The 19,141-nt window shown below is 34.1% G+C and overlaps 1 protein-coding gene across 1 annotated transcript in view; it reads right to left on the reverse strand.

The window, feature by feature from the left end:
* Positions 1–19,141, reverse strand: part of CUL3 (cullin 3) — an 86,040-nt gene that overhangs the window by 54,816 nt on the left and 12,083 nt on the right. The window contains exon 2 of the mRNA XM_081261672.1: positions 11,133–11,330. Within this exon, the coding sequence (XP_081117798.1) occupies positions 11,133–11,330 (198 nt within the window). The remainder of the gene's footprint in view (positions 1–11,132; positions 11,331–19,141) is intronic.

Here is a 19,141-nt window from a genome sequence, read left to right on the forward strand (position 1 = left end):
AAAGGTATTTTACACCACAGAAAGATTCCACTATTAATTATCCATTTCCAATGGTTAAGATAAAAAAAAATCATTTCACAAAATCACAATCTGATTTCCAACAAACTAATATACTGATTTCAAACAAACAGATGTATACAGCCAAATCATACTGTGTTTAGGCAGGTACAGGAAGAAGATAAAATACAAAAGACAAAATAGATCTCAGCAATCTGTGGCTATATACTATGATGTTTTCCATTTTTATTGCCCCAGATGCTAGAGATTCATTCTAGAAGAAAAATGAATGCAAACCACAAACAAGCAACAACAGACACAAAGATGAATGAAAGGCCCTAGCTCATTCCTTCACATATTTAATAATATGAAAAGAATATCATCAAAAAATATAAAAACAAGTAAGAGAAGATAACTGCCCTCATAGAGCTTGCAATCTACTTAACAACTTACATAACAGCTAGTATTCAGTATCAGTAAACATTTGAAACCCTGGCTCTCCTGGCAACATCATCTCTCTCCAACCCTTTCAAAGTAGAAGTCATCATCTTCCTAGTCTCTCATATCTCATGGTTACTATCTTCCTGACTTTTTAATAATTTCTTTTCCTTATCTTATCCCAAGTCTCTACTTTTGGGATTATCCTTTTCACATTTAGGACAATCACCCCATATTCAGCCTTTCTTTCTCTGCTTTCTGACTCCTATCATCATACGAAGCAACTGCAATATTTAACATAATACATTCCCACTATCTTCCAATTACTTTAAGTTAGGAAAAAAGCACAAGACAAAATAGCAGAATTAAATCATCAATTAAACACTGAAAATGGCACTTATATTAAATATTTTACTCCATTTTCTCCATCACAGTCAGCCTCTTTTTATAGATTAAAAGCAATGGCTTCCCCCACCAACAGAATAAGACCACCCACACAAAACTTTTCAAAATCTAATCCAACTCACTTTACCATTTCCGTTTCCTACCCAGGTACCTGAAGATCCTTTATGTCCCAACTGCACCGGATCCACCTCATTGAAATCATAGTAACTTAGCCTTTTTTCTCATGCAATTTTCCCTATTAACACTCTATCTTGCCTTTGTTCACATGATGAATCTTTAAAAATCCATTAAAGGTCTTAAAAGTGACCTCTTCTTTGTACCTCACCCTGAAATGCTCAGGCAAAAATAATGTCCTTTCAAATCTGATTATCTCACTAAAGCTATGAGTTTCCTGCTGGCAGATATCATGCCTTACTTATTCTGGGGTGGCTGAAACACAGGAGAAACTTGGTACCTGTGGGCCTCTGAACAGAATCTGTCTTTGCTAACAAAAGTCTTATTCTTAACTGCTTCCCTTAATATTCTTAATTTACTGCTACCATTTACTTTTATTTTATGCATACAAGCCATTAAAATACCTCTCTACATTCACCACATTTGCCTAGGAAAAAGCACTCAAAAAACTTTAATATAAAAGTCAAATCTGCTTAAGTAACTGGTACAGAACTTATCAACTTCAATCTCATAGGCAACTAATATACTCAGCCTTTATAGTACCCTCACATAAAGATCTTAATTTACCTACAAATAAATATAAAATTTAAAACACGGGCTCTTCTCCTTCCCCATCCAAAGAATAAACAGAAAAACAGTATACTGAAAAAGTAGTTTTACATAGAGACTTCATTTGCAGCAAATGACACCCTATATCTCCTTCAAAAGTTTCAATTTCTCTATCTGTAAACCAAACACTTAGATCAGGATTACAAAGCACAGATCTGGGGAGGTAAGTTAAAAAACTAAAGTTCCACAAAGATAGTGATCTTCAATATACTGCAAATGCCTGTCCAGTGCCTGGCATGAAACATCCTCAACAGGAAGCATTCTGAATGAATAGAAGTGAGCAGGATAAAGCTCCTCTTATTCTGCCACCTTCTAAAAATAAAATATTACTTTCATAACAGAATATATAGATGACTTTGTAAACCACTGAAACAAACCATCTTCTAAGTAACACTGAGTTGTTTCTAGATTTTAAAAGTTAACATCTTTTGTTCAGTTATTTTTCTAAGAGGAAAACAAAATTTCCAAGTACAAGGCTCATTTATAAGACTACCATGCTATTCAATCATTACTAAGAATATGAATTTGAATGAGAACTTAAGCGTAAGGAAAATGTAAGAAACCTCTGAGACATTAGCAAATTGAGTTAATAAAGCTCTTGCTACATTAAAAGTTTCTCCTCTGACTTAAAACAATGTAAAATTGAAATGGTTTTATTCTAAACACATATTATGGCACAATAATGGTAAAGTTCAAAACACTAGAACATTCTTAAGTCTAAATAACCCAAATGTATCATATTATTACTATATAATGTTAAAATTCTTTTTTAAAAAAATCTAATTTTTATTGATTAATAATCTGAAAAATCCAGAAAGGCCTAGTAATTTTGTTCAAGACTGATAGTGGAAGAATTACTCTTAAAGCTCAGTTCTTATTTTCTACCTAGTACTTTTCCCACTGAAGTGTCATCTTTTGCTTACTTTTAAATATGGAGTGTCTAACATGAGGGAGAAGACAAGACAAAGCTTTGATTACTGTAAGATGACTTCAGACACTTGTCTGTCTACCTATGCTCACATCCCCCAAGTAAGAATCTTATGAAAGAAGAATGAAGAGAGATGGCTCTACCTTTATACCCTGCGCATAAGAAAACTGTCTTCTAACATTCAAAAGATATACACGAGCATGCATGTGCGTGCATGCGCACGCGCACACACACACATACACATACACACACACAAGCACACCAGCTATGAAAAACCAAAATTATGGCTAAATAAATGTCCAAATTATTTGATAATTAAGATTAGAGCTAATTCTTAAAGTACTACCAACTCTCTGGTAATTTTTAGTTTCCAATACAATCTTGAATCTGTCAGGAACACTAAATGTTTAAATTTCTCAGGGTTTGATATTAGACCTCCTTCTCTCTGTGATTTCATCTACTTCTAGTACTTTAAATATAATCTACCTATGCTCATATTCCCCAAATTACATTTCTAGTCCAAATTTTTCAGACAACTAGATTTATATATCATATTCAATTTCAGAGGTATCTAGAAATTAATCTGTTCAAATGGCGCACCATTTCCTACTTAAAATCTATATCATGAAGTCAAACAACAACAAGTGCTGGCGAGGATGTGGGGAAAAGGGTACACTTGTACATTGCTGGTGGGACTGCAAATTGGTGCGGCCAATTTGGAAAGTAGTATGGAGATTCCTGGGAAAGCTGGGAATGGAACCACCATTTGACCCAGCTATTGCCCTTCTGGGACTATTCCCTGAAGACCTTAAAAGAGCGGACTATAGGGATACTGCTACATCGATGTTCACAGCAGCACAATTCACAATAGCTAGACTGTGGAACCAACTTAGATGCCCTTCAATAGATGAATGGATTAAAAAATGTGGCATTTATACAAAATGGACTATTACTCAGCACTAAAAAATGACAAAATCATGGAATTTGCAGGGAAATGGATGGCATTAGAGCAGATTATGCTAAGTGAAGCTAGCCAATCCCTAAAAAACAAATGCCAAATGTCTTCTTTGATATAAGGAGAGCAACTAAAAACAGAGCAGGGAGGAAGAGCATGAGAAAAAGGTGGGAGGGAAAGGGAGAGAGAAGGGAAATTGAATGGAAATGGAAGGAGACCCTCATTGTTATACAAAATTACATATAAGAGGATGTGAGGGGAAAGGGAAAAAAAAAACAAGGGACAGAAATGAATTACAGTAGATGGGGTAGAGAGAGAAGATGGGAGGGGAGGGGAGTGGGGATAGTAGAGGATAGAAAAGATAGCAGAATACAACAGTCACTAGTATGGCAATATGTAAAAACGTGGATGTGTGACCGATGTGATTCTGCAATCTGTATACGGGGTAAAAATGGGAGTTCATAACCCACTTGAATCAGATGTATGAAATATGATATGTCAAGAGCTTTATAATGTTTTGAACAACCAATAAAAAAAATTTAAAAAAATCTACATCAGAAAGTAGAATCACCTCAATTACCTTTCAAAAGCCAAAAACCTAGAAACTATATTCACTATAATCAGTCAGCAGGCAACATTCTTTGTACATGTGAAATGAATCTTGAATTTGAAAACTCTTCTCAATTACCAATGTCACTAAACCAGTATAAATCATTATTACCACCCATTACTGGATTACTTCTTTCCAGTCCCCTCAACACTTAAGCCCTCTAATTTATTTTCCACACAGCAGACAAAGTCATATTTTAAAAACCTATACTGCAGTTTGTCATTGTCATGCTTCAAATCATTGAGTGGCTTCCTAATATACATACAACTAAGTACAGAACCCTCTGTCATGACTTTGGCAGCAAAGCTGAGGAGGTACAACACAAGTTAAAAAAAAATAAATAGTGAGTATCCATCTGGTCCTTTACAGAGAAATATGTTGTATAGCCATTCCCTCTGTCTGGAATGGCCCTTCAACCCTCTTTTATTAGCAACCTCTCATTCCTAAGACCCAGTTTAAGCATCAACACCTCTCAAATGCAAAGTTCTTGACCTATGTAGTTACTTCCCATCATTCCTTTCTCTATTATTGTCTCCTATTTTCATTATATTTTATAACTAAACATCTACTACCTGTTTCACAAGTGCAGGGATCAGATGTGCTCTATTTACTAATACATTCCTTTACCCTAACTCAAAGCCTGAAAAATACTTCTGAATGCTGAATTCTGTGATGAGAAGCCTTATAACGACAGCCTTGAGACTGACAAAATTTTATGAGTCCTTAAATCTAAAGGGTTGCAGAACGTTTTTTTTCTAGTATTAACTTAGATGCTCCCTCTGTTATTTATTTATTTTTTTAAGACAAAAGTTATGGGAGGGAAACATTTCTATGAAAACTGAAATATTTTCATAATTACTAAACAAGACACGATTTGTTCATGGAAAGGTACAAAGGTCATATCACATCCTATATTTTGCTTTGTGGTCTTGAGAATTTCACTGAATTCCTTTGAACCTAAGTTTCCTCAAAGGAGACATTCTTCTAGGATAGAAAAAAAATTGCACTACCAAAAGTGAACCAGAGGACTAGCACATTTTCTGTCCTGATTCAATTTGGGGAACTTATTTCCAAAGCCAAAAATAAGCTCCTTTCATCCTCAAGAAGTATCCTCTCTGTAACTTCCGCTCATTTGCCTTTTGGTCATTTGTACTGCTCTATTTTACCAAAAACATTTGTCAAAATATTCACTATTCTCTCCTTGAAATCAAAGTAACAACAAACTCCATTTTAAAAAAACAGCTCAGGAGCTAGGGTTGTGGTTCAGTGGTAGAGTCCTTGCCTACCAGGTGTGAGGCGCTGGGTTCAATTCTTAGCACTGCATATGTAAATAAAATTAAGGTCCTTTGACAACTAAAAAGTATTAAAAACAAAAACACCAGCCCAGGACTGGGGTTGTGGCTCAGGGGTTGTGGCTGAGCAGTAAAGTGCATGCAAGACACTGGGTTTGATCCTCATTACCACATAAAAATACATAAGTGCCCAACTACAACTAAAATCTCTCTCTCACACACACACACACACACACACACACACACACACACACACACCAGCCCTATGTAATTCCATGCAAAAACTGTATTTCCCTTCAATTCTTCAATGTAAAAGGATGGGTCATAGCTATCTATACCACAGAACTAAAAAATTATATATGTGGATATAAAAAAAAAACATGTAGCTCAACTCCTTCCATTTACCTGCAAATGCCATAATTGTATTCTCTTTTAATGCTGAGTAATATTCCACCATGTATATATACCACAGTTTCTTTATCCATTCATTTACTGAAGGGCATCTACATTGATTCCACAGTTTAGCTATTGTGAATTGAACTGCTATAAACATTGATTTGACTGTGTCACTATAGTATGCTGATTTTAAGTCCTTTAGGTATATATAGACCAAGTATAAAATTATGGCATTTGTAGGTAAATGGATGGAGATGGAAAATATCATACTAAGCGAAGTAAGTCAATCCCAAAAAACCAAAGGCTGAATGGTATGGTAAACGGATGCTGATCCATAATGGGGGGAGGGGACATGGGAAGAATGGAGACACTTTGGATTAGGCAAAGGGCAGGGGGAAGGGTACGGGGTAAGAAAGATGGTGGAATGAGATGGATACCCTAGCTAGGTACATGTATGATTGTACAAACGGTACAACTCTACATCATGTACAACCAGAGGAATGAAAAGTTGTGCTCAATTTGTGTACAATGAAACAAAATGCATCCTGGTATCATGTATAACTAATTAGGAAAAAAATTTTAAATGTTAATATAAAATAAGTAGCTCAGCTAATTGCTAAAAACATAATGAACAAAAAAGTGACAAAACAGTAATGCTGCAGAACCACAAAAATGGGTACCTACTGTGACATTAAAGATAGGTAATTTATACCACAGAACCCTAAGCCATTCCCTTACCTTCAAATCAAAATGGGAAATGCAGGAGGTAATATGGATGTTCACGCAAATTATATTTTTGCTCATTATATTATACTTGGCATCCCTAAGTTTATTTAGTAAAACACTGACATTTTCTATATTAGGAGGCAAACATTTACAGTTACTTTATATTGGCCCTATCAGTTAACAGTTTCTCTTTTGGTACCAGAACTATATTTGTATGGCTATTACAAGTTTTTCATAAAAAGGTGAAGTAAGAAAAATGGAAAAGAAGCTGGGTGTGGTGGCACATGTCTATAATCCCAGTGGTTTGGGAGCTGAGGCAGGAGGATCACAAGTTCAAAACTAGTCTCCACACTTAGAGAGCTCCAAAGAAACTCAGTGAGACCCTGTCTCTAAATAAAATACAAAAAAGGGCTGGGAATGAGGCTCAGTGGTTAAGTGCCCCTGGGTTCAAGTCTCAGTACGCCTCCCTCAAAAAAAGATAAAAATGAAAGTATGGATACAGGCAGAAGTTTCAAGAACTTAATAACCATACGTCTATCAACAATCAGATATGCTGAAATTGATACATTTCCTAGACAAAAACTGGTCCAATGGTTTTTGTGGGAAAAAAAGGAAAAAAAATTAAAGACATATTATTAATGATCATGCATAAGAGAAAAAAATTCATTCAGCATATATGCTTTTTCATTTATTTAGTATAATCAACTTGAATACACATTTAGGAAATGTACTAGAAGAAACAGCTTTATATTTTGAAACAACAGTTGCTGTGGACTGAACATTTATATCACCCTTGAATTCATATGTGGAAGTTCTAATCCTCAATGAAAGTAGAGTTTTTACCATCTGACCATGTTTTAGAGTCCAAAAATCATTCACTTAAAACACTTGACTTCACATTATGGCCTCCCCTCTGCTCCTCACTTTTCTAAGAGCCGATTTTCAACCACAACACATGAGTATAAAGATGCTTTTCCTGCATCTATGCCCAAGCTACAAAACACTGCTTAAAAAAAAAAAAAAAAATCACATTCAGATCAACCCCTACTAAACCATCATTTTCTTCACTTGTCAATTCCTTAGTATATACCGTACGAGAGCTACTCCACGTTTCTTCATCTCATTTTCAGAAGATGGATGGTTTGATTACTAGATTCATAATGGTTTTAAAAATAAAGAATTTCAGATATTACATCCAACTCCCTCCTTTTACATAAGTGGAATTTATAACTGAAAGAACTGTAGCTGAATGAAGTGACTCAACTAATTTGAAGCTTCTTAATCACCTCAATTTTAGCATATTTAGTGCATTCTGATCAATCCATTCTGCCTCAAAAGCAGATCTACAGAGAAGTTAAGGGGTCAGCCTGAAGCCAGACTGCCTGAATTCAGTTCCAGCTAGACTGATTACTCACTACATGTATATGAGCAAATTATCAATTCTCTGTGCCTCAGTTTCTTCCTTTGTAAAACAGATATTATCTGATCCATTGGCTTGACGCCATCAGTTAAATTAATAAACATAATAGCACTAGAATTGAGATTAACATACAGTAAATGTTAGTTATCATTAATATTAACATTCCGTATAGAACTTCTGGCAAATGTGAGCATGCCTGTAATTTGATTTTCCATTATTCTTTTTATTTATCCATATGGCATTACTGGGGGTCGAATGCAGGGTATACCTGGCAAACACTCTATTCCTAAGCTACATACCCAACCCTTTTTATTTTGAGACATTGTCTGGCTAAGTTGCCCTAGCTGGATTCAAACTTGTGATCCTTCTGATTCAGCCTGCCTAGTGGCTGGGATTACAGGTAGGTGCTACCATGCTACTTCTTTATTCTTAATCTCATACTCTTAACCATATAAAACACTCCAATCTTCCACCGTTCAGTAGTTTTACTAAACAAGTCTTCCACTCTCCTTTCTTTCTTTGTTTTGATGCCAAACTTCTTAGATTAATCTTCTTTTTTTTACCCACACGACTTAACTATAGTTTGCTACTGAACATTTATCCCTTGGCTCTTCATTCTCTAAATCTAACACTTACTCACCAGTATATGCTATCAAATGCCAAATCCCCTTATCTAGTTTTAAGTTCTTGCCTTAGTTCTAAACATATCTACAAATATACATTTTTTTTTACTTGAGCAATTTATGACCTCACACTGATTCTTAAGGTACTTACCAACTATAAAAATTGTCAATTTAATCTAAAACAAAACCTACCCTTTCCTCATTCCAAGTCAGATTTCCACTATAACTTCATAACATTCCTATTTGTGGCACCATAAGTCCTTCCATTAAGCAAATTATGCCTAATCTTACTTAAAAATTTCTGGCCTAGAAAATACATTAATTTCCAGTCTATGATTTTACCCAGACTTTTCCAGGTCATCTCCTGATTCTAGTGAAAGTCCTCGAAATTCTACATTTACATCTTTCTTATACTAACCTTCAAATAGTTTATCACCTTATCACCCATTTTTAAAACTACCTAAACTCTGAACTGTTTGGTCCAAATCCCTTAGTCTCACATTCAAATTTTTCTATAATCAGTTCCTATATAAACTTTCAAACACTGTAATTAAACTAATTCCCACAACTATTATAAATCTCAATCAAACTTCACTTGCCACCTAAATGTAATCAGATCAACTCTTTATAATCACATGCTATTTTGCCACCCTGCAGTGCATTCCACATTTTCATATGTATCTCTGATTTTTTAAAGTCTCAGTTAAATTTCACCCTTTCCCATGAAATCTTATAGTCCAGGATAATCTCTTCTTCATTTTCGTTCCTAAGCTATTTATAACTCACTTGCCACTCAATTATCTAGGGCTTCATACTGTTATTTAAATATATTTCATTTCTCACATCAGAGTAAAAACAACCCCTAAAAGGGACAATATAATGTCTCTTCACATTTACTGTATCTTCATTGTAAGCTGTGCACAGGAGGAACCTAACAAAAACTGTTGATTGTATGAAGAACACGATCACCTTCATGAAATAATAAACTACCTCACTCGTGTAATCTTCTTCAAAGTAAGTATAAAAGGAAGACCAGAAATAGAAAGGTGCTAATTTGCCACCACCATAGTAATTAATGATTCACTCAAGAATCATGAATGAACGCAAAAACCATTACATGGACGTTTCTGGTGAAACAGATATTTACACAGTCTCAAAATATAACTGAACAGATTACTTATGAATTACAAAGGGAAAAAAATGGTACCTTCACAGTGGAGAAATCTGGCGGACACCAAGGGATCAAAGTTAACATCACCAATAATGGGTTAAACTGACATCATGTGCCTCCTGAAGTGATGAACTGAGGACACAACATCACTTATGTATTATTCCTGCCAAAAATGCATAACCTGAAACTAGTCATGAGGAAACAATCAGAAAAATCAAAAACTGTGGGGAAGTCTAAAAAACAACTGACCTATACTCTTCAAAAACGTCAATGTGTCAAAAGATAAGAACAGGGTGAGGAACTTGAATATATGATCCTAGATTGGATCTTCGATCATAAAACAAATTATTTAGAGGACATCACTTGTACACAGGACAGGACAATTGGTGATATATCAGTATGAACTGTATAACACATTTTGTTGATGTTAAACTGCCTAATTTTGATCAAAGTTCTTTGGTTACGTAAGAGAATTTCCTCATTCTTGGAAGAAACATTACTAGGTATTTTAGGGTAAATAAAATCTAAAACCTATTTTCTAATTGTTCAGTAATAAAAATATTGATAATAATAGCAGTAAATAACAAGTATCAATAGAAAGATTTACAAAATGCTAACAACTGGTAAAGGGTACACAGGAATTCATTGTACCACATTTATGAAATTTTTATGGCTTTTTTCCCCAAAGTAAAATTTTAAAAATGAATACCTTCTTCATGCCATACAAAAAAATATGGAAAGTGTTTTATGAATCTGTGATATTTTATGTTTTGTTGAAAGATCTTAAAGCAAGACATTGTGGTGAAGTTATTTCACAAAGGAGATTACATTTTATTTGCAGTGTGTTTCTGTTAAAACACTTGTTCTAAAATATATATAGCTTTTTGGAATCACCGAACCATTTTATATTGTTAGCACACCATTATTTTTTAAAAAATTCATGTTTACCACACAACTCAATTAAAATGTGTAAGATTAATTACAATTAGTGAAAAGTCTTGGAGAATATTTTTAAACAATATAATTTTATTATTTTCAAATATACAGGAAAAAGGAAAAAGCTAAAATGGGGTGATTAAAGCATTTTCAGAAAAAAATATTATCTCTAATAGTAAATAAATATTTGCCAACTACTAAGTCTTTGTTTCATTAATTACGATTATAGAGAACACACTTATAAGTTCACAAACTTCAACTTCTCTCAATTATCAAAAATCCTGAGTTAGCTGATTATAACTTTTGAATGAGGCTTTTGTAATATATGAATTAAAAATTTCTATAGGCTTTCTGGAGCCTTTAAAAAGAATACTTCTGATCAAAGTACAATATGGTATAAAAGATTCTCTACATTCAATACTGCATTAGCAACAGTCCTTTAAAGTGGATACCTTATTTATGAGATGTTCGGTAACAACTTCTCTTAGTCCAGTGTAGAGCTTTTCTCCATGTTTATGCAAAACCATTGTATATGCATTTCTATAGAGCTCCTCAAAACTAAGACCACTGTTATTCTTACGCTGGATTTCTTGAATTGCATTTTTCAGAAGGTCCCAAATGCTGTTTACGTATTTTTCATCCATGGTCATCTGTAATATCCAAGAAAGAGAAGAGACAAAAAAAAAAACCAATGGTTGAAAATCTTTCTTCTGTATTTGTCCATACAGTAAATTATTTTATTATGACTATGATTATAAATCTGCATGATTTACAAGGATGCTAACCTGTCTTAACAGAAATAAAGGAATACATTTTTAAAAAGTCTCTGGAACTGAAAAACGTAATTTTTTTTAATCCTTTAAGACATGCCTCTACATTCTTAACCTATGGCAGAATTCTCCACTTTAAATAAAACCATAATGATTTATATATCCAGAAATCACTTAACTCTCCCCTCTCCCCCACTTCTTCCAAAACACTTGTCATGGAGTATCCCAACAGCCAACCTATTCCTGACAAGAACCTATGTAGTTTGAAAATAAATGGAGGATAACATACACCTACCAACACTGATTCACCTCCATTTAGGTTCTTAGCCATAAACTACAAGTGTACCCCCCTCCTACAACACCACAACCCTGTTTTTTTCTAGTCTGATTTTACTCTCCTAGATGTTTTTAAATCACCTCCTATATCCTCAATCTAAAATGACTATTTCTTGTTCCACTCAGAAAACAGAAACAATCTGAAGAGATACTGCGTTAACTGACCATATCCACTGCACTTTATGCAAATACAATCTGCTAGTTCTTGTGCTCAAAGTACTGAGTTCTTTCACTCACAATTACAGGAATCAGAAACACACAAATCATATAAGAACTTGTTGGAAACATAGAATTTCAGACAAAAACAAGAGCCTACATTTGAATAAAAACTCTAGGTGATACATAATATACAATAAAATCTGATGAAGTACTTCCATCCCAAATCACCTATTCGAAGACCCCTTTTTTGGAAATCACCCTTAATACCATCAATTTTTTTCTCTACCAAAGAATTCACATTCACATGTCAGCAGTTTCAGTCTTAAAAAAAAAAAATCCTCACAATCCCTCTATTACTCAAGTACCACCTAATTTCTTACTAGGTACAGTGAAATCACAGGCAGGGAGAGAGAGATTTCTACCTTTACTGTTCCCAAGTCCTATTTTTTCCATTATATCTTGAACCCACTCCAATAAAGCTTTCATCTTTACCATTTCACTTAAAACTACTCCCCACTGATTTCTACATTGCTATATCTAATGGTTAACATCTTAGATCTCCTCTTACTTGACTAATCTGGCAGCACTAAACAGACCCACTTCTTGAAACTGATTTTTCTTGTACCTTCCAAGCACCATAATCTCATCTTGCTTCCTATTTTACTGGTTCCTACCTGTCAGTCTTCTTTACTTGCTTACTCATCACCAAATCTCCATACCAAAAGGCTCTGGTTCTAGACTGCTTGTCTATCCACATTAAGTTTCTAAGTGTTGATCATCTATTCTCCTCACTTCCAATCAATCTCAGAAGTTATATATCCTATTTAGCCCTCTCCCTTGCATACCCAAGTCATTTATCTGACTACTTGAATGCCTATGAGGCATCTAAGCCTAGCAGGCATCTTCAAAGTCTCAACCTTCTAAGCCCCCACCCCCAGCTTCCCCCGCAGTCTTTGATCTGATAACCTCTCAACTTCATCTTTTTCTATATTGCTCACTCTACTCCATGCAGACTAGCCTCCTTAGCTGGAATACATAAATCAGCTCATTTCATGTCTTTGTATTTGCTACTTTCTATCTATAATGTTCTTCCCTCAGGTATCTATCTGCACAGCTCAAATCTCTGCTCAACTGTCAACAATGGAGTTTTAAATGGCCATTCTATTTATAGTAACAGACTCCCCTAACTACTGACCCTAAATTCAACCCCACATTCTTTATTTCTTGCTTTGATTTCTCATCCCTCAGCCAAATGTCAGCTCCATGAAGGCAGGGATTTTTTGTTGTTGTTGTTGTTAATGATTTTGTACAATTATTTAATTAAGGAACCATCTTTATGCCACAAAAATCTACCCAGTTCTGCATTTTTACAACCTAGGTAACATGAGTCACTGTCACACATACTTTCGACCTGAACGAGATAAAAATTAGTTAGTGGAATCCTTTCCAAGTCACATATGATGGATGTAAGTATGAAAAAGGAAAGAGTAGGCAAGACAGATCATTCAGTCAGCCTACCTGTAAAATACAAGTTCAACCCTATATCAAGATGCTCCTTAAGCAGATGACTCAAAATGAATCTTACTTCAATCTTTTTTGGAGAGTTTAAAAAAGGAATATTTTAACAGAGCCATTTTCTTTGCTTTTACCCAAATTCTATTCAAATCTTAGGTCTATCAGAGACTTCTATCAAATGACTTTAAGAGAATCTATCCCTATGCCTACACTGCTTTCTAGTTTTATCAAATATCTTGATACTAAAATGTCATCCATAGGAAAAAAGTTACATGGATAATATATTCTAAATAAGTTTTTACACATAAAAGATATCAGCCCAAGTCATAAATGATGGCCTCAACTCCTTTGTGTGCAATGTGGTTTTAGTTTGATGAAGCATATGTTGAGGTTATAACAAAGCAAACAAAAACATTGTCTTGTGACATCATATAACACTGAATATTCAATATAATTTCAATGAAAGACTAAAGTGAATGTGGAGCATCAACTCCGGAGACAATGTGTGTTGCTAACAGTTGAGCAAGACATCAAATAATCTTTTCAAAATTATTGAAGAGAACCAATATTAGCTAGAAAAAGTATTTAAATGTCTCTACCAATTTCTATCAGAAAATAAAGAATTTTAAATATATAAGCCAAGAGGCTTCAAATATTATACAATTATGTTATAATACAAGAACTATTTTTCACCTATAAGAGATGCTTTATAATTCAAGACTTACATAGTATTTTTTGCACTGTTTATGCCTTACAAATAGAACACTAATGGGGCCAGAAGACAACTTATGTTCCTGCTGTGTGATTGCTAAAGTAAAAATATACTCAAATGAATGAGAAGAAAACAGATCCAAAGAGATTAAATGACTTACTCAAAATTAGAGCTAGATCTAAAATTCAAGTATCCCAAAATCCAAACCACTGGACTCATATTTCACTATGCTAATATGAAATAATAACAGTAACTCATATTTCACTATGCTAATTATCAAAGTGTGAGTCACTGATTTATCTGGGTAAACATAGTATGTACATTAGAGAATATATGCTTTGTCAGACAGGCATGGAAATGTATTATGTTTCTTACAAACCAGGTGACCTTGAGCAAACTATTTAACTCCTGTAAGTCGTCTGAGTTCCTCACTTGCAAGGTGTATTTAATAACTCTATCTCAAAATACTGTCATGGAAATTAAATGAGAATGTCAGTGAACAGCCTAGCCTAGTCCAGGGCACAATATAATCAATCCCCTTACACACAGATACAATCTCTTGAACTCAAGATAAACTCAACAACAAACAACATAAAGACAGACAGGTTTTCAAGCTTTGCAAATAAATAAATATGTTAAAACAAAAGCACATCAAGAGCACAACTATGACAAATACAAATCAAAATAAGTCATTAATGTAGCTTTCTTTCAGAAATATTATTCCCCATACCTTATGTCTCCTAACTTTTCCAGAGCCACTTAAATCATTCTCAGCCCAATAACTCTATGACTTTTTTCATACTACTCTGAGTCCCTGGTGTATTTTCATTCAGGATCAAAGTTACAACTACTATTCATACATGTAGGATTCTACAACTTAAGAAACACTATATAGTTTGCAAGAAATTCTAGAAGTTCCTAAAACTATTCACAAATTTTTGCAAATATGTGTATTTCTTTTCTGGAAATTTAGATTTCCCAAAAAGTTTAGCTCACATCTTAAAGAAGAAACATCATTACTGGCTTTATGTTAATGGCTTCCAAATACATACTGCCAGCCCAGATATTTGCCTAAACTCCTCTATTGAACACCCTGCTGTGTTATTTCCAAATCAATGCTCTTGACACAGATCAAACTCAACTTGTCCTCATTATTCAAACCTGCTCAAACCTTTCTCCTGTATTCTCTTATTCAGTCATAGGAATACAGATCACTTAATTTTACAAACCAAAAGCATTAACTTACATTCTTTCATCCTTGAAAAGTCTTCTAAAGGGATGGGGAGGAGCACCTTAAAGGAAAACACACCCCTCAAGATGTTAGAAAAAGAACACTCTTATATTGTTGGTATTGTAAATTAGTACAACCATTATGAAAATCTGCATGCAGGTTCCTCAAAAGACTAGACATGGAACCAACATACGACCCAATATACTCCTCATACTTATCCTAAAGACTTCAAGTCACCATATCCAGAGCAATACATGCATACCCATGTTCAGAGCAGTACAATTCACAAGATCTGAACTATGGAACCAATCTAGATGCCCATCAGTGGATGAATCAATACAGAAAATGTGGTGTGTGTATATATGTGTATACAAACACTGGAGTTTTATTCAGCCATAAAGAAGAATAAAATTATGTCATTTGCAGGACATGGATGGAACTGGAGAGAATCATGTTAGGTGAATAAGCCAGACTCAAAGTCAAGGGTCATATGTTTTTTCTCATATGTGGAAGCTAGAGAGAAAGAAAAAGAAAAAGGTGAGGGAGGGGATCTCATATAAACTAAAGGGAGATCAGTAGAGGAAAGAAACCAAGGGAAAGAAAGGGGGAAATACTGGGGAATGATACTGGCAAAATTATATTGTCATATTGTATGCATGGATATGTAACAATCAATAGCAACATTAGTACAACTATAATGCCCCAATTTTAAAAAATAGAAAAAATAAACAGTTAAAAAAAAAAAACTCCCTGCATTTTATAGAGACATCCCCAGCCCTATTTTGTATTTTATTTAGAGACAGGGTCTAACTTAGTTGCTTAATGCCTTACTTTTTGCTGAGGCTGGCTTTGAACTTGCAATCCTGCTGTCTCAGCCTCCAGAGCTGCTTCGATTACAGGCAGGTGTGCACCACCACACCCAGTTTTATCCAATTCTTTACATTTCCTCTGAACATAGCACAGGTGACATAATCTCCAGAAATGCTTACTAGACCTCCTCAAAGTTAATGTTCCTCAGCTCTTCCATAATGCTCAAGTTATAATTATTACCATGTTCTCCTACTGCTTCATAACTATCAATTTATGTTTCTTCTTCTAAGAGATCGTGAGATTCTCTCAAAGGATTATGCATTTTTTTCAATGCCACCTAGATAGCAGAAAACGAATGTCTGTTGAATGAATACTATTTTACCTACATATACCAACATAATTTAAAATGTGAACATTTTAATAATCAGGCACGATACTGAAAAACATGTGCTTGTGTTGGTCTGCAGTAACTAATCTAATTTTACAATAACCACATATTTTTCAAATAAAATATACAAGCAAGACTCTCAAATATTTTTATCAAGTAATGTTTTTCAGATTTTTCTCCATTTACCTTACTAAGGAACTCAGAAGGCTGCTTAATATGTGTGTGTGTGTGTGTGTGTGTGTCTCCTTGATATACAAACAATATTAAGCACCATGGAAACTTTATTTTAAAAGGACTAAATGTTCAACTCTCAAACTCATCAATACATTAACTATAAAACCATCAGTCAGTACATTCAGGGAGTGATAAAATCTAAAGGTTCTAAATTTATTATATTTTTAAAAGAGTAATAACATCCTTTTAAAGTACCAATCTAAATCAAGCAGGACTTTAATCCCATTCATGACTCTGATTTACTTAGGTTGTAATAAATGCAAATGCACTAAGGAAGGAATCTGGTAAACAAGGCTTAAGCAAAACAATAAAAAATAAAATGAAATGCACATACATTCACACAAAACTTTTAATGTTTACTATGTGATATGAGATGCGTACAGTATAGTTCCTAAAGAAGCTTAAGTTACAAAGTGATCATCAGTAAACAAGTCATAGCAGGAAAAAAAAACAAGAGCTCTTTCAAGACTTCTAATTTTTAGAAGTGGCCTTTGCTCCTTACCTCCCCCAATTCAAGATAGTATTAATAACAAAAATAACTCTAACACACTTTGTTCTTTCAAAAACATCTAATTGTTTATCACTTCAAATAACAACATAACCTTCAAAATGCCTGAATTTGAAAGGATGAGTCAATTATATACTTACACATCTTAAATGTTCTGTATTATTAAAAGTTGAACAGAACTACATCATGAGATAAATTAAAACTAAAACGAAGAGAACTATACGTTTCACATCCATTATATACAAAGGACAAGAAGTCTTCAGTCCCCTGTGAATAATCTACAGGAAGAAATCTGAAACGGGGTGGGTGGGGGAAAAGGGTGCGACTTTGAAATTCCAAGCAATTCAGAATGACACAGCTAGAAAAAAATAAACAAGGAAAAATGCTGGATCTTATTTTTAAACAACAGCTTCAAAATAGCTTCTGTGATGCAAACATCTGAGAAATGGCAGTATTCTAATCATACATAACTACCAGTGATTATATTAAAAAGCTCCCTTCCAAACTATAGGCACTTCAGAATAGATAAGATCTCTCTTCCTTCATACAATGTAATACACAGTTGATGCATATGTTACATTCAATATTATTATTTGAATATAATCCACTTACAGTTAACAATAAGAAATCTTGATGACAAATGACTATGCAATGATGTAGGTATGATATCTGCAATACTCCCATTTATCTATCAGCGATTCCTTAAGCAATGTCAATCATCAAAGATCCAGATGATGTATGAGGCAAACAGCCCAATGGGGCACATTCAAACAAACTTTCAGTTATTAAACTTAACAAACTTCATTTTCCTCATTTATTCATAGCCTGAAAAATGGAAGGTGTGGACTGTGTGGCAATCAAGAAAGTTTATGGAAGCATCTGGCATATATTTGCTTAGTTAATATATACTTGTTCCTTTTTTCCACAGAAGAGCCTCTAAATGACTTAAAGGAGAATGTAAAGAATACTGATGTTTGGTTAACTGGTTACCTGGAATGGAAGTATGCTGCCCAAGGGGAAAAAAATTTGTCAAGAAAAGGGAGAAAAAGATTATCAATTAGAAAAGCATAGCAGTCTGGGATAATTCCATGAAATCACAAACTAAACCTGATCTACATTAACTTGACCTCTAATACCATTACAGGAGAGTAACATTCCTAATAAGAAAGTGAAATCATCAACAGAAAGTTCAATTATAATCTGCATTTCAGACCTCAACACAAGAAGAATATCCAAAAATCAATTTGTAAATTTGGAACTTTTTTCAAATACACAAAGTCAAGCTTCTAGGATAGTCTTTTAAGATCCATTTAAGACGCAGAACAATTAAGAGTACTAGCAACTCTACTTCAACTATATTCTGTGAAGGATTTTTATATGAATAAAATATGAAAATATATATATACACATAACACTTCTTAATCTGATGATGACCATAACAAAAAAAAGGCAATCAAATAAGTACAGTCATTACTCAGTATCTGCAGGGGATTGCTTCCAGGACACCCATGAATACCAAAATCCAAAAATGCTCAAGTCCTTTACATAAAATAGTATAATATTTACATATAACCTACCCACATACTTCCATATAATTTAAATCATCTCTGGATTACTTATGGTATCTAATGCAGTATAAATGTTATATAAATAGTTGATGTATTGTTTAGGGAATGTCAAGGCAAAAAGTATGTACATGCTCAAAATAGATGCAATTTTTTCCCCAAATATTTTTGATCCACTGTAGGTTGGTCATACTATACTCCTATTCAGGCACAGTGTCCTGTCACTGTTCTAC

The sequence above is a fragment of the Spermophilus citellus genome (genome assembly GCF_964194105.1).
Source record: "Spermophilus citellus genome assembly, chromosome: 11".
Taxonomy (NCBI): domain Eukaryota; kingdom Metazoa; phylum Chordata; class Mammalia; order Rodentia; family Sciuridae; genus Spermophilus; species Spermophilus citellus.